Source organism: Stylophora pistillata, chromosome 1, assembly GCF_964205215.1.
Source record: "Stylophora pistillata chromosome 1, jaStyPist1.2, whole genome shotgun sequence".
NCBI classification, from domain to species: domain Eukaryota; kingdom Metazoa; phylum Cnidaria; class Anthozoa; order Scleractinia; family Pocilloporidae; genus Stylophora; species Stylophora pistillata.
This window is the reverse complement of record NC_142519.1, coordinates 25,752,438-25,775,723: the sequence shown is the minus strand read 5'-3', so window position 1 is coordinate 25,775,723 and position 23,286 is coordinate 25,752,438. Positions and strand designations below refer to the sequence as shown.

The window sequence follows — 23,286 nt, the reverse complement described above, 5'->3', positions numbered from 1 at the left end:
ACTGAGACTCGGATCAAAACTACAGTGTCTGCTTTTGCCATTCTACATTCGTTGATCATCATCTCAACCTTTAACTCCTAGAAGTGATTAACACGAAACTTCTCCCTATAATATCCATACTCTATCAGGCAAACAGGTAATGAGAATACTTAAACTTATCAGGTAGAACTTGTTATCGCTATCTAACACCAAATTCTCATGAGGAATTCACAAGGAAATGTGTAGCAGCTAGAGGAGAGAATTAACAATTAGATCTTGCGAGTTAGAGGGTTAATTTCCTGTTATTAAATCAGTACTTCTGGTTTCTGGTTCAGCACAGAGCATCTCAATAGTCCTTTTTACAGTTGTGGGCTTGGTGGCCAAGCCTTTGTACAGGAGTGATGCTAAGGGTGACCTTGTTATGATAGAGATGTTGCTGCTTTTCAAATGCAAATTTCTTTGTTATCATGCTAACTAGATACAGGTCCCTATCACAACAGGGTCACCCTTAGCCTCACTCCTGTTGAAAGGCTTGGCCACCAAGTCCACAACTCCAAAAAGGACTATTGCAAACCGATCAGCTTAGAGCTCTGATTGTTGGTTAGTCTCTGTGCATGATTTGCTTTGGATCATCGAAGTAGCCGGAGGAGCTACTGAGTTCACTCGATTTTACGGAGTTTTAGCATGTACTAAATGGACATAAAAATTCACTGAAATCAATATGAAATTAATTGATAGAATCTAGAAATGTGAGGGAAAGGTATGGAGACGTCAAAACGGGATTTTTTCTCAGGGAGAAAATAAAATAAAATAGGTTGCCCTGGGTATTGAAACTTACGAGGCCCGAGTTTGAAACGTTTAACTGAGTTTGTGAGAGAGTTATTTGTGATGCCCAGAAATCTTCCTTGCTTCATATTTGAAGGAACTGCAGTTTGAAGATCATAACTCTCAATTTACGGAAACAACGAAATTACCCGCAACACTATGAATTAACTTCTGTAACCCTGACTGATAAGTTTTGAAGAAAAGTAAAATGTTCAAATCAGAATATGGTTTTAAAATTGTTAAAGGGATCCTCCCTGTGTGCAAGGATCAATCACTCACGAGTTAGGATACGCCATCGGATTTTTCCATGAACAGAATCGACGTGACAGGGATGACTACTGGTCAGCGGACATACATACATACATGCATACATACGTAGTGGTCAGCGGACATACATACATACAAACGTTAGTTGACCACTCCCCATGGGTGCTTTTCAGGACCAACACCCACCCATCCCACCCCAGGGGAGGACATCCACCACACAGTAATCTCGTGCGTGGGAAATTAACGTCACCTACCCCTAACCCTGAAGGAGACGGGGCCTACGGTTTATTCGTCCTTATCCGAGAAGACTAGAATATCTATCCATTTCTTGATTATAGAAAGGTTGCAAATTCTCCTCGCTTATTTTAAGACCATGAGTATCGGTCCGGCCGGGGCTCGAACCCTCGACCTCCCGCACAATACAATCCGGCGCTCTAATCAATTGAGCCAACCGGGAGGCGGACTACGTTAAAATCAACTGGGAAAATATCGTGAGTGGTCGGTGTGAACAAGTTTAATCAGATTATGACTTTATGTGGAGAAAATGGGTTCATAATTAAGGAAAAGATTTCATTTTGCATTTCCATTTTTCATGATAACTGTACACTTGTACAGACACATTTGCTTTTACAATAAACACAGCGGTAAAATGATTTCCATAAATCAAATAGATTCATTTGATTTTACAGGTCGCCAAGATGAATTTTCGCCTCAGTTTTTATTTTTCCCTTGATGTGGAAAAAACCCGAAACACGTATAACCTCAAACAGGTCAGAAGGAACAACTTAGCACAGAGCGCGTTGAATTGTGTTCAATTGAGTGATTTGGCTTTCATGTCGAACATCCACTCAATGCTCGATGCAACAGACGTGGCTCAATAAATTCTTTTTCTCATTTTTTTCACAGCGGCACTACAATCTCCATCTCCCGGCCTTAGCCTTCCCCAACCTGGTTACTTTGTAACGATTTCAAGTAATTGGCTTTCATGTCGCTTGATTAATCGCTTGATTGATAACAATTGTCCTCTTCCCACCAGCTGAAGCTGGATGGTCTTATTGTTGTGGTGACCTTTGGATAGGAGATGCCGTAATCATGGCACTTCACTGAAATTCATGCTCTTAGATTTGCATGTGCTGCCAGTAAAATCAAGCCAAGCATCAGAAATATTTTCATGCCATTGATAGGTGTTCCACTTGTTGTAGGTGTGAGTCCATCAGAAACTAAAAAAAAAAGCATAATTATATTGGGTCCGCCACTTTTCTGCTACTACTTAGGCTCCTTCATAATCCTCATGCTTGGATCTATGTACAGAGTATTTGAAAAGCAGATCCAAACCATGATATATATGTAACCTTTTAACTTCAAAAATGTATTAGCATTTAACTTCTCATTGCAACATTTCTATATCATTCAGCAAACAGCTTAATTAAGAGACAGATTCATCAGAAGGGAAGGTTGAAGGTGTGATAAAACAGCAGTTGGACCAAGGAGGGATGATAAAGAATCTGACTGAATTGTTGAGGGTAGAATTAGATGATGAGGGGGATACTCTGGAGAAAACATTCTCATTTAGAACGTTATTATACATCATGACTGCGTTAACCTCGGTTTTGGCCGATAAAGTGAGAGAAGGGCATCTGGTGTTTATTTCTCTTGTAAGGTCAACCACTGTTTCCTTCTAGCTGGGGCCCCATGCTTTATGAGAGTAGTTTCTTGAGTGGTTTAGTTAAAGGCAAATCATTGATGTTCCTTACCTGTAGGGTTACTTGTGGGGACATTACAACTCTTTGTTGGCCGAAATTCTCCTAGTTTTGCTGGAGAGCGTTCCATAATGAAGTCAAAAGTTTGGGATGGTTCACTGACTTGTCTCTCTATAATTAATGAAGAAAAGAGAAAGTATTAATTCTTTTAAACATGAACTTTTAAACTTTTCTCCATTCAGGCATCTTTCAGGAACAATCAGCTCTCCAGGGTTATTAGTAAACACTTTCTCAATCTTTAACCCTGTAACTCCCATGAGTGATCAAGAGATAATTTCTTCTTACAATATCAAGCACACAAGTATTGAGAATATAAAAATTAAGATCAGTAATAAGGGGATTACTAGTTAATCCAATACCAAATTCTCTCAACTAGCAACACAAGAATTGCATTGCGGACAGTAAGGAAAATTACAAGCGATATATTGCGTGTAAAAGGGTTGATCAAGATGTAGCAAACGTATCATGGATGATGTATGCTTTAGAATAAGACAGGTAAGAAGAACGAACGGACTCAGAAGAAATTCAAAGGCAGCAGAGAAATCTATTCAGTCAAAAGTCTCACTCAAGTTCTTACCATTTCCAATGATCCCAAATTTGACTGTGACACAGTCTTGAACTTGACTGCCCTCTGTTCGGATATAAAACAACCGCCATGATGGGATTTTAAGTGCAGCGCTAATTGTCTTTGTGAAGGTGACTCTGAGGAAAAAGCAAAGGAAACCTTTCATTTCACTTCTTTCCTGTTGAATGAGACAAAGTCTGTGTTGTTTAGTCTAAAACTAGGATGTGGCTTTTTTTTTGGTTACGTTGTGGTTGTTTTTTAGGTTGTTTTGCTTTAGGACACCTTGTGCCCTCTTACATAATTCTGTTTCTTGGTCACATGACCAAAATGCCAGAGTTTCTCACACGTGTCTTTGAAGGCTGCATTAAAATTGTTCGGGAAAGCGTCTTCTTCTACTCCATATGGTACACAATGTGAGTAAATTTTTGTCCGTAGTCTTTAGTTAACCTTTATATTTATTTTGTCATTTAATTTATTTTTCCCTAGTTTTCACCGTTCCATGATCTTTTGACCCAGACCACTTTCGTGATTCGCAAGTGATAAAGTGTTATTTGTCGAAACGCTTAGTTTTTACTGTGCATACTCATCATGTGTTTTTCAAGAAAATGCGTGGAAAGAAAAAAAAAAGCTTTGATTTTATATCACTGAGCTGAGGATGTTTGGTATTTAATCCCAATGCATACTTTCGCCTTACTTGGAAAATTTAGCTCCCTTGACGTACTTCAGTGTTTTCTCAATGTACAACGAAGGAACTGGTGTAATGGAAGCACAAGCCAAGCGGGCAGTCCCAGCGTCTTCTGCATGTACCACAACTCCACGACCAATAACTATGAATGAAATATAGACCTTACTAGTTAAGAGATCGTTTTTGTCATTTGAGGGGTTCCTCATTGAATATAGTTTTTCGGACAGAAGGCAAAGAGGTTGAAGGCGCACTCTAAAGGAAAACCAGTTTCGCGTTCTCACGCTTTAATTTGTTCAGTTTCTGAAACAGAAAAACTAAAATCGATAGAATTTTGCCAGGTTTGACTCATGCTGGTTTGATAACTCAAAGCCAAGTCTCTTTTTAAATTGTGAAAAGTATGGTTTTTTACCTGACATTTCTCCAAATAAGGGAAGGTCAGGATCGGTGTAGAAACTCTGTCCTGTTCCAACGTTCAGCATCGCATGTTTGCCGGAAAGGTCGCCGACTTCACACCTCAGCATATTACTAGAGAAGCATGTTGACTTGTAAGTTCCCTGGAAAATGGGAAAGAAGAAGGAAATACTTTGTTACTTGAGTACTGATTTGGGAACTATTTAGCCATTAAGTGAACTTCTGATCTGAGATGCTACTGTTTAGAAATGCTGTCTTTGACAAATATACTTACTTTCAAATCTACTTCATAAGGGTTGTAATGTCCTCCCAAACTTTTACACCTTTCACCCATGGCTGCATAAGTGTCACCCCCTTCAGGCTTTACATGGACGTGCCACTTGTGATTCAGGCTCTGATTAGTAAAAGAAACAATCAGCCATGTTAATCTGAGGCTTGATAAGATTTCAACATTGCAGCTACAATTTGAAATTCCTTCAAGTCATTGTTCTTGAAAATCAGGGAAATAAGTTGGTTGCATTGTGAATACTCATCAGCGAATGAATCAAATGATATCTGTATGTATCAAGATATACCTTTTGGCTGGAGTTTGAAACGTATTTGAGATCAACGTAAATTGAGGTTTCCTCTGGCATCATAGTGTTGTCATTCTCCTTGTATTGGATCTGAATGGAAGCAATGGAAGTTGTGCTTGTTATTATTGGGATAAAACCGAGATTTGTAAAAATGATAGGCTGACATAGCATTCAATGAAAGAACCGTTTGTGAAATGTCTGATTGGCTGTTCTTTCCAGGTGAACTGGTTCCTGGATAGCATGCAGTTTTATTGTAGACATAGGAGGATAGACTAGGATACTTGTGCCGTCGTATTCTCTTGCTGAAAACGAGAGTGTAGAGCCGCAAAAAATGATTCTTAAATATTTATTATTTTTTGAAGAAATGACTTACCAATAGTATGTATCCTTTAAGAGCAGGCCCTGTGAAAGTTATCTTTGTTTTCATTGCAAACATGTTGTCCCCTTCCATTACCTGGCGCACATCGGCACACACCCATCTCAAGCCTCCCATCGTCTTCATTTTGTGGATTACAATAGAACGGCCGTGGATGCTGTTTTTCCCAAATAATGGCAGATTGAAGTCAATGTGTTCTCCTTCGTAACTCGTCAAGTTTAATAGCGATCCGTATTTTCCACTCAGGTCTCCGATCTCGTATTCATCATTGGTGCCTAGGAGTTAGGTTAGTGGAGAAAGAAAATTGATGAGTGTGCTTTGTGGGTGGTTAGGATATTGTCTATTACAAAAATACACAAACCTGACATAAACAGAAGGTACGTTGTAAACCTTAAGGAGGCAATATTTTGGCAGTTACCAAACAATAGAGTAAATAATGAAATACACTGAAATTCTAAAGTTATTATTAAAACATAGCTGAAGAATCTAGTAACGTGAACACAATATGATGCCGGGTAATTACCGCGATAAGCATGCTGAAGTATAGAATGAGTCGAAGTAAAACATACCAATTCCTGGAGGCGGACTGGAACTAGTGTTAATACCAAAGGGATTCCAGTGGCCACCCAGGTATCCTCCAGCACAAGATTCCATACCGGTGTACTGCATCTGCCATGGACTGGGATAGTTGTGCACGTGATATCCCTGGGACTCTTTTCTTAGACCAGTAAGGTTGACTTCTGTTATGGAAGGATCAAAAGGAGACGGCTGAGTAATCCTAAGATATCCTCCTACACCATCATGGATGTTTGGATCGAACGAAGCTCTGACAACCTTTGGTTTCACTTTCATGATTTTGGCGCAGGCGAAAGGCTTCAGCGTGTCACTCCTGGAGAACAAGGCAATTACTTTACCGATAACACCTTTAGCACCACTAAGGGGAAGGTTGGAGTCTATAAGGGCAGCCTTGGTTTTGGATTGGTTCTTCGTCGCCATAGATAGTGTGATGTTGCCATGTTTGGACGTCAAATCGCCAATGGAACAATAGTTGTGCATCATCTGGCTGCAGTTGCTGTTATCTGTGCCATAAGGGTTGAATGTGGCGCTTACCGTTCCACAAGAAGCTGAATCTTGAATTTTCCAAGTAAATACCTCTTCGGATGTGGCGTCATTGACGTAGAATAGATTGACATAGACATTAGTGTCCGAGTTTACATCTGCTTGTCTCAAGTACACAACACCCGCTACAGGAGCCTTGAAAGCAGCTACAGCTGTTAACATGGGCCTTGTTGGAGTAATGAGGGCGCATGCTTTGGGTGTTTCACCGCTGTATAACACAAGTGTCCTACCCAGAATGCTGTGTGGACCTTTTATAGGAATGATCAAACTTAGGTTTGTGAAATTTTGCTGTGTTGAATCAGGGTCAAGATATCCAAGTAATCCCGTCAGGTCTCCAATTGCGCATGCTCTAAACCTTGCTGCACTTTGTAAACTGCACGAACTGTTGTAGTCTCCGGCTTCCATGGCCATTCTAGGATCGAAGACAGCTCCCAATGCAGATCCACTGCAGCTCATAGCCGCATTACCGTCGTAGATCATAGGCAGTTCATGAATGCGCCATGCTAGAGTCTCGTCAATGCCTGTTAAGTTAACCGTGACACTTGTTGAGCCTTCATGTTGTGATGGCGAAAATATCACGTAACCTTTTATTCCGCTCATACTGAAAACCGCTTTAAGCTGATGTTCAGAGGCCACTGCAGACTGAAGGATACATCCTGTAAAGCAAATAGTATTTTAAATAATCTAGTACACTAATCAACAATGTTTTCATTTTGTGTGTTGAATATATTTCAGTTATGCTCGGGTTTTGTCTGGATTGTTCCTATGTATTTTTTAACATGCCGAAATCGATCTAATTTCTAACTCAAAAACACCGTCAGATCTATGATGTCAGAAAAGGCTTGGAAAAGAAGAAACGTGTTGTTGACTTTTAGTCTTTTTTCTGTCATAGAAACTCATACATCTACGCATACTTTTTTTAGGATGTTATCAGTCGTAAGTATCGTTTACTGAAAGACCCAAATCCATACATGCTGATTGATCATTCTAAACGGTTTGTTGTTTGTCAACGATGAAAGTGGCTTTGTGGAGCGCGATTATCACGCGGCCTCGTCTGAGTTAAGTTCATCCCTGCACGCGAAATAGAGGTGAAAGGTAGAGGGTAATGAGTTATCGTTGTCGGTCCGTGGGGGAAAAATAGTTGTTGTCAATATTATTTCTCTATTTTGAATAATGAGTGTTCCTCGGTGGGGGTCTCTGGCTTCCGAAAGAACTTTACGCAAAAGAATTTCAATTTTGTGACAGATAATTAATCAGTTTATAGTATCGTGTCTGATCCTGTCCTTTTAGCAAGAGAAATGTAAAGAATGATTATGTAGTTAATAGATAGACATATGTAACTAAATGGTTAATGGATATGAATTAATGAGTTAATATATAAATAAATAAATGAGCCCCAAATAGACGAGGAAGGACGACCAACAGTTTTTATGACCGCCAATAATCATGCTTAACTCTACCAATTACAAGATATAAGGTAATTTAGAGAACGTGTATCAGGCAAGACTATGATCAATCGCACCACTGATTAGTTTGTTTGAACTCGACCTCAAGGAGTCATTAAATGGGAACCATTCTAAAATACCGGACAAACAAAAGTTATTCGCCTTGACAGACTCTATCTTGAATTTTTTCCTGTGGAAGGAAGACGTAGTCCGGCCATAAAACTCTCATGAACATGATAAAGTCTGCTCGATCCGAAGGAGTTTTGTAATTGATTAGAGAATGATTGAAACATCTCGAGCTTCTAGATTATATTCAAATTAGAGAAAAAAAAATAGTGGAGCTTCTTAACTGCAAACGTTTCCGGTCAGCTTCCCCGAAAGAAAGAAATTCCTATGCCGTGACAAAGGGCGCGAAAGCCTATATTTACGTCCTTTGCAAAAGATGCTCAATCACAAGGCATTCACACTAATTCCTAAATCATCTGACTAGATATATCACGATATAAAAAACGAAATGCATATGCAAACGAAATAATTTGCTTTCTTGTTTCACTGATAAGGGTTTCAAGTGTTTCTTTTTGTCTTTAAGTCTGCGAGGTCAGCATTTCCGTGTTAAAACAGTACAGTATGCAAATTTCGCTGTTCAAGTACAGATGAAACAAAAGTAACCCCAAGGTGCATATTTGCATATGTTAGATCAATTTCTTTATAGCAGGAACTTTTAGGCTGACGCTGAGTACAAAATGATCGTATGGAATAAATCAAAGCCAGATCTGATTGGGAACGGATCCCAATTTTACAAAAGATTAACCTCATGTCGTCTAAGACTTTGCTGAACGATTGACTGGATGTAAGTATTTTTTAAAGCATTTTAGTAATGACAAAATGATCAAAATACTCATCTGCAAGCTAAAAAAAATATATCTTGTTAAAACTTGTGTTATATTGAGTCCGAAAGAAGTTTGATTATAACGCTCTACGTCTAAATATATATACCTACGGCAAACAATCGCTAAAAACTTCTAGAGTGTAATCAGTTTTGAAAACACTGCCTCAACTGTAGTGCACATTTAGTGTCGTGAATTTTAGATAAGTCTCTTCTATCTCTCACTGATTGTTTTTAACTAACTTATTGAGTAACCTGTCGATTTAAATGGAGCGGTAAAAAGGGCATAACTTTCTGGAAATGGTTTTTGAACTACTTTAACACGCTGTACTTGCATAATCTTTTTTTCGTAACTGGAATGAATGGAATTCAAATGAAGAAAGCTTAATAGTGAGAGCCTATACCTATTTCTTAAATTAAACCCTTTTTGGATCCCAAATTGGGCAAAGGTTAGTGTTGGTGAATATTCTGTCGCTCCGCCATAGGCTCTGCTAACTTCCCGCCTTTTGTGTCTTTCGACAAGTTGAGACAAGAACACGCTGGTTACCAAGAAAGCATAACCGCAGAAAAGCAGAGGAAAATTGAAAAAAAACAAAAAACAAATCAAAACAAAAACAAAACAAAAAAAAAACGTATCCACCATTGTGTAAAAGCGAGAATAAATTTGATGATAAGGTGTACTCACCAGTGGACAAAAGTACGATCAGATACGTCGTTATCAATGTAAAAGGCATAGTGGAACTCAATTGGGGCTTGTGGTACAATGAAGCTAGAAAGTTTGCAGGTTCATCAGCTTTTGCGTCCTCAAATTAACTGCTTTTGACGTGAGAGAGTGCACTGCTTTTGAGCCGTTTGCTAATTATTATTTCAGATTGAACAAAGCTGGGAAATTTTTTACCTTGAGGGGGTAATTACCATTAAAAAGTAAATTGCCATTTCCTTTGTAATGCCTAAAAGTTACGTCATACGGCTTTTTTTAGCGCATTAATTTTTCCGGCAATGCTGAAGCTGAATTGCGTTAGTGAAACGAAATTAATGTGTGTCGTGTATGAAACTTGAAAAAGCTACGACAATGTACATATTGATTGAAAGTTTCCCGTATTGACTTGTAATAGACTATAGATGGACATCCTTCATTTCTTAATGAAGTAATCTTTTTCGTCAAGATTGCAGGGGAGAGTCAGTATGACCGCAAATATAACTCTTCAGTAGACGTGCCAACTCAGCCAAGAAAATAGTGAAAACTGTGATGAGCTACCGCCATGGAATAGTTATCTGATAGGGGTTTCAACATTCTTATATGAGAAAAACCTTGAGATTTAAGCAACCGAATAAATTACCCAGGAAACTTGATAAAAAAAAAGACTGACTAACCATTTGCACCATCTAAGCAGTATCACCATCAGACTTAACCCAAGCACTCTACAGAACTAAAATATTTGCGCAATATTTGAAGCATTATGAAAGTATCACTTAATCTTGTAGCAAAGTGCCCAGGGATATAAAAATGAGTGTTAAAATCGAAGCAAAAGACATAGACTGTCAAGGAAATCACGGTTTAGGGTTTGTTTTTCAACTCTAACAGGGAAAAGTCCAATATTCACGAAAACTATAGGCAAATAAGTCTCCGGCAATGAACAAACGACAGATCATGTTTTATTTTTACTTCTGTTTAATTAGCCTATTCAACAAATTTCGCTTTCCTGCAGCTTCTTTGAATTGAAAGCGGTCCAATGTTTAAAGTATCACCCAATTGGAAATGCCAATTTATGAGATTTGAAGGGCTTGACGTAAATGAGAGAATTAATTTCTGAGCATATTCATTTTGTCAATTAGTGAGATTTTTCCAGTTTGTCATGGAAGTGTTAGGAATTTATTTATTAAATGTAAATTATTTTTTTGTATTCTCTTAGGATCAGTGTAGTTCGTGATTATTTGTATCTGTTACGTAATTTTTATTCTTCACTTGTGTAAACTGTTGTGTAATTAACCTTTATTGTGTATATCAAATAGTTTTCTTCATTCTTTTCGGGCACCTTGCGTCCATGTGTATTTAAGGATTTGGGTGGTTTGATACGGGGTGGTTTTGTTTTGAGAGAAGGTCACCGGCGGTGAAGGTTTGAAAGTTACCAAGACTCGTTCGGATCAGAGCACGTTTTAATCACTGAAGAGTCATTCAGCAAAACCGTTCCTTTACACGACAAAAGATCCATTTGTCGGGGAGCACATGTGTGCCGAGAAGCTGGCCGAAGAAATTAAAGCGCAGAACTTGAAGGAAAAGGAGAAGATTATCTTCTGTTAGACAGTAAGCCAGTGAAGACAACTGAGTCAAGAAAGATCTGAGCGAAGACCGAATTACGTGAGGTTGGAAACTTCTACGTTTAGCTGGGTTAAACGTGAGTTCGGTTTGTGAATTGTGAATTTGGTTTGTCAGTCGTTTGTTGGTGGAGCGTGGTGATTTGGGGACAAGATAAGAACACGGGCGTAAGGTGAAACCCAACCGAACTGAACTAAAAAAAAAAAACCTTTTTTTTATCTTAATAGTAATAATCTTGTAAATAGTTTTAGTGTACTGTAGTTTAAGTTAGCGTATTCCTGTAAATTAATTAGATCATTGTATTATCGTTATTGTTAGTCGCTTTATTGTTGTAATTAGCATAATAAATATCTCTAGGCCTACGTTTAGTTGTATTGTGGCGTGTGTTCTCGGGCTCGTTTATGTTCTGTGTTTTGTTTGTGTTAGGGGGCACCCACCTTTGTGGCGCGGATTCGTCACATATTTTTGGTGTCAGGAGTGGGATCGCTCCTTAACAGTTTACATAAACAGCTCAACAGGAGACACGCAAGGTAATAGTATACGATTATTTAATATGGCTACTGCAGCGATCGGCTATGATTCCTGGGTCCTTAAAGATCTTAGAGCTGAGGCTATCAAACGAGGTATTCATTTTTCTCCTAAGGATGGTGTTAAGACTTTAGCGAGCAAACTCAGAACTTCAGATCGCATAGGTCAGAGTTTCGATGCACCAGAAGAAAACCTTGCGGAGGAAACTTTGGAGACTGGTCTTAGTTTTGAGCAGAGATTACAGTTACAAGAGCGTGAGCTGCAGATGTTAGAACTGCGGAAGAGAATTAGTCAGGAACACAGAGAAATGAGGGAGTTAGAAAGGGAGGTGGAGAGAGAAAGGCGTCAGGCTGAAAGGGAATTAGAGAGGGAGAGAAGGGAGTTTGAAACTCAAAAAGCCCAAGAAGAAGAAAGGCGTTTGGTACGAGAGGAGGAGAGACTCAGAAACCTTAGAGCTGAAAAGGAAGAATTTGCTATAAGGGAGTTTGAAAGGAAACAGGTAAGTGACAATGAGGTTAAAAGGCCCAAGTTTATCAAAATCAGGGAAATGAGGGAGAGTGAAGATATAGATGATTTTTTCCGGATTTTTGAAATGACTGCAAGGGCGCAATTCTTACCCGAGGGGGAATGGGTTGGTAATTTAGTACCCAAGCTCACTGAAAAGGCTAAGTCTATTTATTTAGAAATCCCAGACCCTGCATGCCAGGATTACCACGAGAGTAAGGCAAGCATTATTAAAGCCTACCAGTTAACCGCAGATCACTATAGATATAGGTTTCGAACCTCAGAGAAAAAGCCCGACGAGGACTTCGTCCAGTGGGGAAACAGAACCCGAAGGTATCTCAGCCGCTGGATAGCTGTTGCCGAGGCTACTGGTGATGCGGATAAGATAATTGAACAGGTATTGATGGAGCGACTTCTTGATGCGGTAAGTCCTGAGCTTAGAGCTTGGTTAAAGGAGCAAAAGCCCAAAACTGCTGAAGAACTTGGCAACCTTGCTAATTTACATGTTCAATCTAGGAAAGGGCCACTTGTTGATGGTAAGTATATGTCAACCGCTAGTTATGAGAAATTTGGGAAAAAGAAGAGGCCAGATGTTAAGGCGGATAACTTATTGTCTGAACAGAAACAAGACCAATACCATGTAAGACCCTCCAAACCATCCTCCCCTCCAGCCCGTAGAACCACGAGGCCTGAAATTAAATGTTACAGATGTGGTAAACCAGGTCACATGTCGTTCAACTGTGGAAAGGGCCGTGGGAAGCCTTCACAGGGATACCTCCTGTGTATGACACCCCTAACGTCAGAACAATCTCAGTTCCCTCCTTGCAATGTTAGAGGTAAAATAAACGGGAAAATTGCAGAAATGGTCATTGATTCTGGTTGTACTAGGACTCTAGTCCAGAAAAGATATGTAAACAATACAGCCTTCACAGGGGAGAATATCACAGTATTAACAGCTGCGGGAGAACGTCTTACAGTCCCACTTGCAAACGTTGAATTTGACAGCAAAGAAGGTAAACACATAGAATTAGTAGGAGTGTTGGAGAGGCTACCCGTAGATTGCTTACTTGGCAGGTCGTCTTTTGGAAGAACACTGTCGAGACAAAATGTTTTGGACCAATGGGAGAGAAATGTTCTAGCTGATGACATTGGTGGAGATGAGGCCTTCGTGATGACTAGGAGACAGAAAGCATTACAAGAAGCCCAATTGAAAGCAGACGAGCTAATTGACAGGGAAAATTCACTCGCCGTCAAGAGTTTAGCGAAGAAAGAAATAAAGCCTGAAGCTCCAGAGGAAGGAGATTTGCAAAGGTTATTTGAGGGCATGGCACAGGAAGAGACAAGTAAGAAGAATCCTGAGAGTGATACTTTGATAATAGAACCTAGTAAAGTTAAACATCCAGTAAACATCCTAGATAGAGACAGAAACCAGCTGATAGCGGATCAGAAGTCAGACGTGACTCTCGAGAAAGTACGCAAGGAAGCATCCAAAATGGCACCACAAGAATCGGATGGGTACTTCTTCACTAACGACCTCCTGATGCACCGTAAATATCTTCCCGAAGAACATAATGGAACAAGGTTTGTTGATCGAATTGTAGTACCAGAATCCTATAGGAATGAAATCCTGCGTGTTGGTCACACAATCCCCTTGTCAGGTCATATGGGTAGCAAGAAGACAGTTGAACGCATAACCGCACATTTTTTCTGGCCTGGTCTAAGCTTTGATGTTCGCAAATATTGCGCAACTTGCCCGCAATGTCAGGTGGTAGCCAGGAAGCTGAAGTCAAAAAGGGCACCCTTGAGGCCTGTAGATATTGTTACTGAACCCTTTAAGAAAATTGCCATCGACATTGTAGGAGAATTACCCAGGACAACAACGGGTTACAGGTACATTTTAACAATCGTAGATTATGCTACACGGTACCCAGAGGCCATTCCTTTACGGTCAACGAGCTCAAAAGCGGTCGCAGATGCATTGATTCAGTATTTCTCTAGGGTGGGTATCCCCGATAAGATAGTGTCTGACCAGGGCTCCAATTTCATGAGTAAGCTTATGGCCCAGCTGTATGAGCAATTAGGCATAACTAAGATTAAGACATCAGTGTACCACCCCCAGGCAAATGGGTTAGTGGAGCGTTTCAACGGCACTTTAAAGAGTATGCTGAGGAAGTTTGTTCGAGAGCGGGTTCAAACCTGGGACAAGTATCTCCCATACTTACTCTTTGCTTATAGAGAGATTCCTTGTGAGTCCACTGGTTACTCGCCCTTTGAATTACTTTATGGACATACGGTGAGAGGACCCCTCGCCGTTATCAAGGAGACTTGGTCGGAAGGATCATCGTTAGAAGACAATCTGATAACTCATGTCCTTGAGATCCGAAGAAGACTTGCAACGATGCAACAAGTTGTTCAAGAAAACTTGAAGCAAGCCCAAGGTAAGCAGAAACGGTTGTATGATATTCATAGTTCAAAACGACACTTAGAAGTTGGAGACAAAGCCTTAGTTTTGCTTCCCACCCCTGGGAGTAAATTAGAAATGAGATGGCAAGGACCCTTCAAAGTCACTAGAGCACTAGAGGACGGATTGAATTATGAGCTTGATACAGGCAAGATGTACAAACAGCATCGCACTTATCACATTAATTTGCTTAGCAAATGGCAGAGCCGTGATGAAATGGCTGCTTTAGTAATGGCGGAGTCCCCAGAGATGCCACTGCCGCACGAAAGCAACGTTTTCCCATTTGGTCACGATGAGACTTGTAAAGATGTAGTGATCTCTGATAATTTGACGGAAGATCAAAGACGACAGGTAAAAAACTTGCTACATGAGTATTCTGATGTATTTTCAGGAAAACCAAATTTAACCAATGTAGCGGTGCATAAAATCGACACGGGTGATTCCCCACCCATTAGGTGCGCCCCTTATAAGGTCCCTCAAAAACTTGAGGAGGAGGTTAACAAAGAGATTGAAAATATGCTGGAAATGGGCATAATACGCCATTCTACTAGTCCATGGGCGGCCCCTGTTGTCATTGTTCCCAAACCAGATGGTACAATACGACTGTGTGTTGATTACAGAAAAATGAATTCTGTCACAAAGATGGATGCTTATCCTATTCCCTCCATGGAACGTATGATTGAGAAGATTGCCTCTGCTAAGTACATTAGTACAATTGATCTCACAAAAGGTTACTGGCAGATTCCCTTGGAGACCTCTACCATCGAAAAGTCCGCATTTATTACTACCAAAGGCTTGTATGAGTTCTTAGTTATGCCATTTGGTATGAAAACAGCTCCAGCATCCTTTCAGAGGATGATGTCTGAGAAAGTCTTGCAGGGGTTAGATTTTGCAGATGCCTACATTGATGATGTCGAGGTTGACACGTCAACATCTTTTCCCCAACACCTTTTTGAGCTCCAACAGGTTTTACAACGTTTACGAGAGTGCAAACTGAATGCTAGGCCGTCCAAATGTAAGATCGCGATGTCAACGGTCGATTTTGTTGGTCACAGAGTTGGAGGTGATAGAATTCAGCCCCGCACAGCTTTGGTTCAAGCCATTAAAGAATATCCCAGACCAGAAACTAAGAAGCAGGTAAGATCTTTTCTTGGCTTAATCGGGTATTATAGGAAATTTATCCCAAATTTTTCGGAACGGGCTGCTGTCCTTACCGACCTCACTAAGGGTAAAAATCCCTCTAAGGTTCAATGGAGTACTAATCATGAATCAGCTTTTCAGGATTTGAAAGTTGCAATGCAGACTCCCCCTGTTTTGAGGCCACCACACTGGAATGACGAGTTCATTTTGCAAGTAGATGCGTCAAATAGAGGTCTTGGGGCCATCTTAAGTCAGAAAGATCAGGACGGGGAGGAACACCCCATAGCATATGCTAGTAGAAAGTTACAGCCTAGAGAGGAAAAGTTGTCTACCACAGAAAAAGAATGTTTAGGAATTGTTTGGGCTGTTGAGCTATTTCGCTATTATTTATATGGCCGCCCTTTTAAGCTGCAAACGGATCACAATCCCCTTGTGTGGTTAAATCAGGTTCGCGACAAGAGTAGGAAACTATTAAGGTGGAGCATTACCTTACAGGAGTACGACATGAAAATAGAACATAAGAGTGGTAAGCAAAATTGTAACGTAGATGCCCTTAGTAGGGCGTAAATACCTCATATTGCTCTACAGTATATTAATGTAATCTTTAATTAAGCACTATTTTTGTGTTTCCATGTCCCCAAAAAATAGCTATTTAAGGGGGGAGGTGTCATGGAAGTGTTAGGAATTTATTTATTAAATGTAAATTATTTTTTTGTATTCTCTTAGGATCAGTGTAGTTCGTGATTATTTGTATCTGTTACGTAATTTTTATTCTTCACTTGTGTAAACTGTTGTGTAATTAACCTTTATTGTGTATATCAAATAGTTTTCTTCATTCTTTTCGGACACCTTGCGTCCATGTGTATTTAAGGATTTGGGTGGTTTGATACGGGGTGGTTTTGTTTTGAGAGAAGGTCACCGGCGGTGAAGGTTTGAAAGTTACCAAGACTCGTTCGGATCAGAGCACGTTTTAATCACTGAAGAGTCATTCAGCAAAACCGTTCCTTTACACGACAAAAGATCCATTTGTCGGGGAGCACATGTGTGCCGAGAAGCTGGCCGAAGAAATTAAAGCGCAGAACTTGAAGGAAAAGGAGAAGATTATCTTCTGTTAGACAGTAAGCCAGTGAAGACAACTGAGTCAAGAAAGATCTGAGCGAAGACCGAATTACGTGAGGTTGGAAACTTCTACGTTTAGCTGGGTTAAACGTGAGTTCGGTTTGTGAATTGTGAATTTGGTTTGTCAGTCGTTTGTTGGTGGAGCGTGGTGATTTGGGGACAAGATAAGAACACGGGCGTAAGGTGAAACCCAACCGAACTGAACTAAAAAAAAAAAACCTTTTTTTTATCTTAATAGTAATAATCTTGTAAATAGTTTTAGTGTACTGTAGTTTAAGTTAGCGTATTCCTGTAAATTAATTAGATCATTGTATTATCGTTATTGTTAGTCGCTTTATTGTTGTAATTAGCATAATAAATATCTCTAGGCCTACGTTTAGTTGTATTGTGGCGTGTGTTCTCGGGCTCGTTTATGTTCTGTGTTTTGTTTGTGTTAGGGGGCACCCACCTTTGTGGCGCGGATTCGTCACATATTTTCAATGTTTTTTACCAAAACTTCTTCTTTTCTTTCTTTTTTCTTTTTTTTTTTTTTTTCATAGATCAGTCCGTCTCTAGAAACAGTCCATCAATATTCATCGAAACACAACTATTCCTAGACTGAGTTCCCAAAGACACGGCATTTATTTCAGTTTGAGGAAGCGTTCAACTGAATTTTATCTCAGCAGTAAACAAGTCCCTCGGGAGTTCGCGTGATCTTCCCCTTAAACCGGGCCTACTTGAAGCCACTCTTTGAACCACAAGCAAGCCTACTTAGGGTGAAATATCAAGCGTTTCGTAGGGCCAGGTCTGCAGGTTTGCGATTTAATTTTTTATCATAGTAAACGCGCTCCAACGCTATGTTAAACATTAAAAAACTGAATTTCAAGGCTATCTTTCATATTTATGCCTGAAGCTATGTATGAATTAAAGATATTCCAGACTTCTGTCAAGTAAAGAAATAAATACTGTCATGCGGTTTTTTTGCTAGAGCAGTTTCCTGTAATTTGTCACTGAAATGGAAAGGCTTGAAGGAGGGAAGATATTGTAACAAGAAATAGAGCTATCATTTCGTTTCTTGAAAAATGACGAAAGTTCCTGTTACAGGTTTTGTGAGAAAGAGAATTTAAATGGAGAGACAGAGAGAACGAGTGACACTAAAATGCTCCCGTTTAACCAAAGTATAGACCACTTTCATAAATGGCTACCGTATAAATATTCTTTTGTTTAAATTTAAATTAGCCCTACTAGCATCGCTTGAGATAATGTATTCTTTTGAATTTTGTACTGGAGAACGAGGCCAGAGGGCTAATTTAAATTTAAACAAAAGAATATTAATCCGCAGCCATTTATGAAAGTGGTCAATGAGTGTCCCATTCAAATACTGAAAGGCCGACGGAATATGGTCCACTCAATGTGAAAAGCACCGGCAATGATTTCGCATAACTGAATGAGGCAAGGAAACTAGAGGGATAAATTGTTCCTATTTGTTGCGGGAGGCAAATGTGCCTCAAATCATTGACAAAAGAAAAGTACGTATGAAACACATAAGTCTCGTAAATCAAATAAAATGATGAGATTATACGCTTCACGAATTGTTCTTTTGACTGACGTCACTGTTTCGCGATCACGTTTTTGGATTTCCGACTGTCGTCTAACTCGGCACCGTCTCCTCTTTTACGCAAGTCAGTCTTTTGAACAACCGGCTAGCATGCTGACTACAAATGCTTAAAAATTTTATATGTAACGATATTTTTTGTAACAAAATGTTAGAGTCGGTTTGGTTGCCTTGCTATCCTTGTGAAGCTATGCTCGTGTTTAGTGGACTGTGTCTCGATCAAGCACGCTACTCATGTCATCCACGAATTGTTCATAGATGTCAAAATTGGCCGCATTCTGCGAGTTTATTTGACCAATGTAGCACGTTTTACCGTTTTTTCTTTGTTCAAAGGAGGTGAAGGAAAGTGAGTCAGCTTTGTTAAAAATAAAATATACACTAAAGCGTCGTAATTATTTTCCGCATATTCACGAATATTTATATGGTAGGCCAAGTTGGTACCTGGTTTGATCGATCAATTTCAATGATTTGAATTAAGAAATAGTTAAATTTACCCATGCATTAGATCAGTTTGCGTTCTATCTATTGATGAATCTAAAACTTGCTTCAGCTCTCTACTTCGCTTGAGGGTTCGAAAATATCACTTACTATTAGTCAGGGTTGTTGTCGATTTTACTTGAATTTTCAATGAAGTTGTAAAGGCTTGAACGGAGTTCAGGAATCCAGATCGAGCAATTCTCAAAGGTAATGATTCACCTTGCTGCAACAAAAAAAAACTAACTGGAAAATATAAAATGAAACGCGATTAAGGAAATTTGCAGAAACAGAAGCTTAAAAAACAATTCGGAATTCGACGGGGTTTAATTTGGGCCCGCGTGAAGCGTGCATGAACACACATCTAGCCATAACTGATAAAACGGTTTAATTCTGAATGTGTACACTGTTGTATTTTTCAGATATGCATTGAATACTTGGATAATAAACGAGAACTGTTATTTCAAAAAAATTCCAGTGGATCTGATCACTGTACCAACACAGGATACGAAACTTGCATTTGTATCCAACATACGATATATTACATACAGACATAACTAAGGCCAGTCTTATACAATGCTGATATACTGTGCCAAAAAATTACATTGTACGCCTGAAAGACCTGGGTTGTCGGATACGAAACTATGGCATTACGTTGGCAATTTGTTTATTTGCTGTTCTACCGTTACCCTATTTGTGTTAACATATCAGTTTCGCTCTGAGGAAGGGCTAACGCTGGAAACGTGTTTAAAGTAAACACACATCAGGTGATTTAAAATGGTGACGCACCCTGATTGACATCTTTCATTAGTTTGTTGAAAGTAACTGATCGTGCGTGAAGATACAAATTAGCCGCGCGGTTTTAATGATGAAAGAACAGCAATTTTGGTGATTGTTGTTTATTTTAAATTGGTACTTATTTCTTCGTATTGGCTCTAAGACTTTTCCCATTATTTCCTGCTTTGTCGTCGACCTTCTAGTCGAAAGTGTCACAAAAAGTATCGAGTAAAGTCTATTGAAGGAAAGAATGCCTCAAGGTCCTCTCGAGAGCCCCTTTGTCACAGGCTGAGCGTCAATATATGATTATTATTTGCCGTTTCTTATCTAAAAGCAGTTTATGAGCCGTAACGTTGCGCGTTGATCCATTCAATCATTCCGTCCTCGCTTTTTTAAGCGAAAACGTCACTCGGCCGAATGAAATTCTGACAGCCTTGAAAGTCTTAGCCCTGTTCATTGTGCACATACCGTTTCCACTGAAAGACCGAAGAAACGGTGATAGTTAACAGTCCAACTTGAAAGCTTAGTTTGTAAGTCACCAGAATTTTCAGCTGCATTACTTTTCTTTAACGTATGTGATGTTTTTTTCTAGCATCAGCATCCGCAAAGGTGATTTGTTAGGAAAGATGCCTATGTTTGTATCTGTATATTCCTTTGGTACAACTTGATGTGAACCAAATGGTTGTGTACAGGAGGAGGAGTTCATTTCCAGCCCGTTGAGAATTCTCTCCTGACTTGGTACTTAAAAAAAAACCAGATCGTTGATGATAATAAAAAAGAACTCTTTGCAGCGATCACGATTGATCTCTGAAGAGTTTCGTTACAAGGAATTGAAGAATTATTTAATATCTAACAATGATTTATTATGACAATTAAGCAAAACGAAAAACTCTGTTTGAAGCAACTACGTCAATTATGTTCAGGCTGTATATTCAAATCGCGAGGTCAATTATGTTCAGGCTGTATATTCAAATCGAGAGGTTTGATAAACTTCAATTGTCAGGGAAAGGGCCCCAGGCCTGATAATTTTCTGCTTTTTTTTTTTTTTTTTTTTTTTTTTTTTTTTTTTTCTAGTTGTAATCAATAGACTTCAAGATTTCCTTTTGCAATTTGCTTAAATAAATTTCCAGGTCGAGACTAGCATTGCCATGATCTCTGTCAATCATGATAACTTAATTTTTCAGATAAAGTTTTCGGTTGTTACTTGCGTAACGTTATCAGGGATTTGCGTCAGCCTTTGATCGATTCCCCCTTATCCCAAACACCTCGTTTAAGAACAAACCACACAGTTTTGATGTTGGCTCGCTCTTTTGTGTGCCAGTGTGAGGGTTTTTTTTTCTTATTGCGTAATTAACCAATTCTGCATTCGTCATACCTCAGCGTTCGATTAGGTCGATTTATTCTCTTTTCGCAATGGGCTGTAGTGAATTTTTTATCAAACTTTTGCAATTACATATCCATTTTACTGAGGTTTAGGGGGTTTTAATAATGTTAAAGTTTATGTTGGATGGTTGGACAGGATGCCCATGTTAAGTTTTTAATTAAAGGAAAAAATTGAATTGCCTTTTTTTCGAACATTTCCCTTTTGCCATATTTCGCCTTCCGAAACTCCCGCTGTCTCGTTGACCTTTGTCAACTTAAATCCTTCACCCTTAAACTTCAAACCGCTATCTAACTTTTCAGATATCATTACATAATTATCATAGTGGTATTTAAAGCTTTTTCACACGTATAATGTGCAACAGCCGATCAGAATGAAGAGGGAAAACACAGAACAGATGATAATTCAAAGAAACCGTGTAGGGAAAGCTGCTTGAAGCGCGGAAAACGCGAATGATGAAGTTATGACTGGTTTTATCTTTGCCATTGTTTCGCTGAAATCCGTGCGACGAATACGTGATTGGAGCTTGCGTTAGCTACGAGTAAGGGTTTGTAAATGGGTTTTGATGGTTTAAGAAGATAGCTCCTAAACCTTGGTTGGAGGCTTACCTGTGTAAAGGAGGATGATGAAATATTGGGTGATGGATATAGCAGACATACTGGAGGAAGCGCCCATGGTTCAGTTCTTGTGCTAAGCAGGTTCAATCTCAACTCGATCAGCGAATCAAAGTGAATTTGTCAAACAAGCGGGTACTACTTATATACTTGTCTCTCATTGAGTCAGCTGAATTAATCGTCAGGAGAGTTTACCACGCACCTTCCTTGCTATTCGTTGCCTTAGGGAACATTTGTCAATGAAAAAAACCTTAGACGTCAATCAACTCGTTTCACCAATTGATGTCATTGAGTGTAGGATTTTTTCGTCATTTTGCGAAAGCAAAAACAGCCATTAGTGCCTTCCTGTACACGATCTCATGAACGAGGAAAAAACAAACTTAACTTAGGGTTATTTGATTGTTTCTTGATGGATTAAATCCCTGACAATATCTAGAGCTCAGAAAGACGAAACGAGAAATCACTGGCCAAAGCAGATGAAAAAGAGGCTCAAAGGCTTCAATCGCTAGTCCCTTTAATTAATCATCCAGGGTGATCGAGTTTGGCCCAATTTTCTCTTTTTTGGGAGGTAAATTCTAAGAAAGACGAATTAATCGATAGATTCAGATCAGTTCTTTAACTTGAAGATGTTTATTTAACAGCCACGAAAGTCAGTGTTACCATCATTTCAAGTTGACAAAACAATAAAATAGAATTCATCTCTCCCTAGTAATTTTATTTCTCGTTTTCTGAGTTTTAAACGCATTTCTAGTTGATAAACTGTGTATTAACCATTAAAGGAAGAGACATCTTTGGGCTTGAGTTTCTCGGCAACGGATGCAAGTATATCCAAATAATCCTAAACGCTAGGATGCCGGCTTTGTAAAATGACAGGAAGTATTCTGAGGTGTACAAATCGTTTGAATTCGACACATGCCTATGTATTCTAGCTAAACCATACCAAACTTTGTGTATCCCTTTCTCTTACTTCAACTTATCAGTCAAATCGATACAAAGGTCCTGGTTAAAGGTAGACAGAATGCTATATAACGTGTTGCTCATAAACGGCATTTTATAATAGTTCATTCTAATACATTTATTTATATACGGTAAAAAAATTCACCAGGTACAGTAAATTCTAAAACGGACTAACATCCTAAAACCTAAAAATCCTTATCCTAACATTATATTATCTTACAGTATGCTAATTAGAAAACCTGACTTCCATGAATGCCTTATTCAAAAACTTTTCTAGAGAAGACGTTTAAATTGATTTCATGAACCAGACTCTCTAATGTTACAGAGCAAGGTGTTCCAAAGGGTTGCGCCGCTGTTACTAAACTTCCTACTTGTTTTATATTTATATTTATTTTAAATATAACTTTAATGAGTTGTGAGATAACGGGCAGAGGTTTGCGGAATACGACCACAAAACTAGGATGTGGGGAGCGCGAAAAATGTCGATAAATTGTGGTGTGGAGCAATATCAACTGTGTTCATATTCA

At 39.2% G+C, this 23,286-nt stretch overlaps 2 protein-coding genes across 6 annotated transcripts; one reads left to right on the top strand and one right to left on the bottom strand.

The window, feature by feature from the left end:
• Positions 1-1,567: 1,567 nt before the first annotated feature.
• LOC148741816 (uncharacterized) lies at positions 1,568-22,188 on the bottom strand. Of its 3 annotated transcripts, XM_088746850.1 has the most exons (11): positions 21,797-22,188; positions 19,145-19,256; positions 6,013-7,218; positions 5,441-5,718; positions 5,068-5,157; positions 4,767-4,886; positions 4,491-4,635; positions 4,091-4,223; positions 3,409-3,533; positions 2,826-2,942; positions 1,568-2,291 (listed from the first exon to the last, which is right to left on the bottom strand). In XM_088746850.1, exons 3-11 carry the CDS (start codon positions 7,160-7,162, stop codon positions 2,182-2,184), a joined length of 2,268 nt encoding a protein of 755 aa, XP_088602976.1. In that variant the 5' UTR covers positions 7,163-7,218; positions 19,145-19,256; positions 21,797-22,188; the 3' UTR covers positions 1,568-2,181. The 3 variants fall into 3 exon arrangements, with proteins under 3 accessions (XP_088602976.1, XP_088602974.1, XP_088602975.1); XM_088746848.1 differs by lacking the exon at positions 19,145-19,256 and having other exon boundaries at positions 21,797-22,042; XM_088746849.1 differs by lacking the exons at positions 19,145-19,256; positions 21,797-22,188 and adding an exon at positions 9,579-9,760.
• LOC148741817 (uncharacterized) lies at positions 10,744-17,335 on the top strand. 3 transcript variants are annotated; one of them, XM_088746846.1, is made up of 2 exons: positions 10,744-11,740; positions 11,854-17,335. In XM_088746846.1, exon 2 carries the CDS (start codon positions 12,004-12,006, stop codon positions 16,408-16,410), a length of 4,407 nt encoding a protein of 1,468 aa, XP_088602972.1. In that variant the 5' UTR covers positions 10,744-11,740; positions 11,854-12,003; the 3' UTR covers positions 16,411-17,335. The 3 variants fall into 3 exon arrangements, with proteins under 3 accessions (XP_088602972.1, XP_088602973.1, XP_088602971.1); XM_088746847.1 differs by having other exon boundaries at positions 10,744-13,823; positions 14,478-17,335; XM_088746845.1 differs by having other exon boundaries at positions 10,744-15,840; positions 15,985-17,335.
• Positions 22,189-23,286: the final 1,098 nt, after the last annotated feature.

Coding starts and splice junctions, on each gene's coding strand:
- LOC148741817 (XM_088746845.1), top strand. CDS start 11,764: ATGGCTACTGCAGCGATCGGCTATGATTCCTGGGTCCTTAAAGATCTT. Junction 15,841..15,984: donor GACCAGAAACTAAGAAGCAG/GTAAGATCTTTT, acceptor TCAGCTTTTCAG/GATTTGAAAGTTGCAATGCA.
- LOC148741816 (XM_088746848.1), bottom strand. CDS start 21,863: ATGGGCGCTTCCTCCAGTATGTCTGCTATATCCATCACCCAATATTTC. Junction 5,719..6,012: donor CAGTCCGCCTCCAGGAATTG/GTATGTTTTACT, acceptor CCTAACTCCTAG/GCACCAATGATGAATACGAG. Junction 2,292..2,825: donor CCCCACAAGTAACCCTACAG/GTAAGGAACATC, acceptor TTTTTTTTTTAG/TTTCTGATGGACTCACACCT.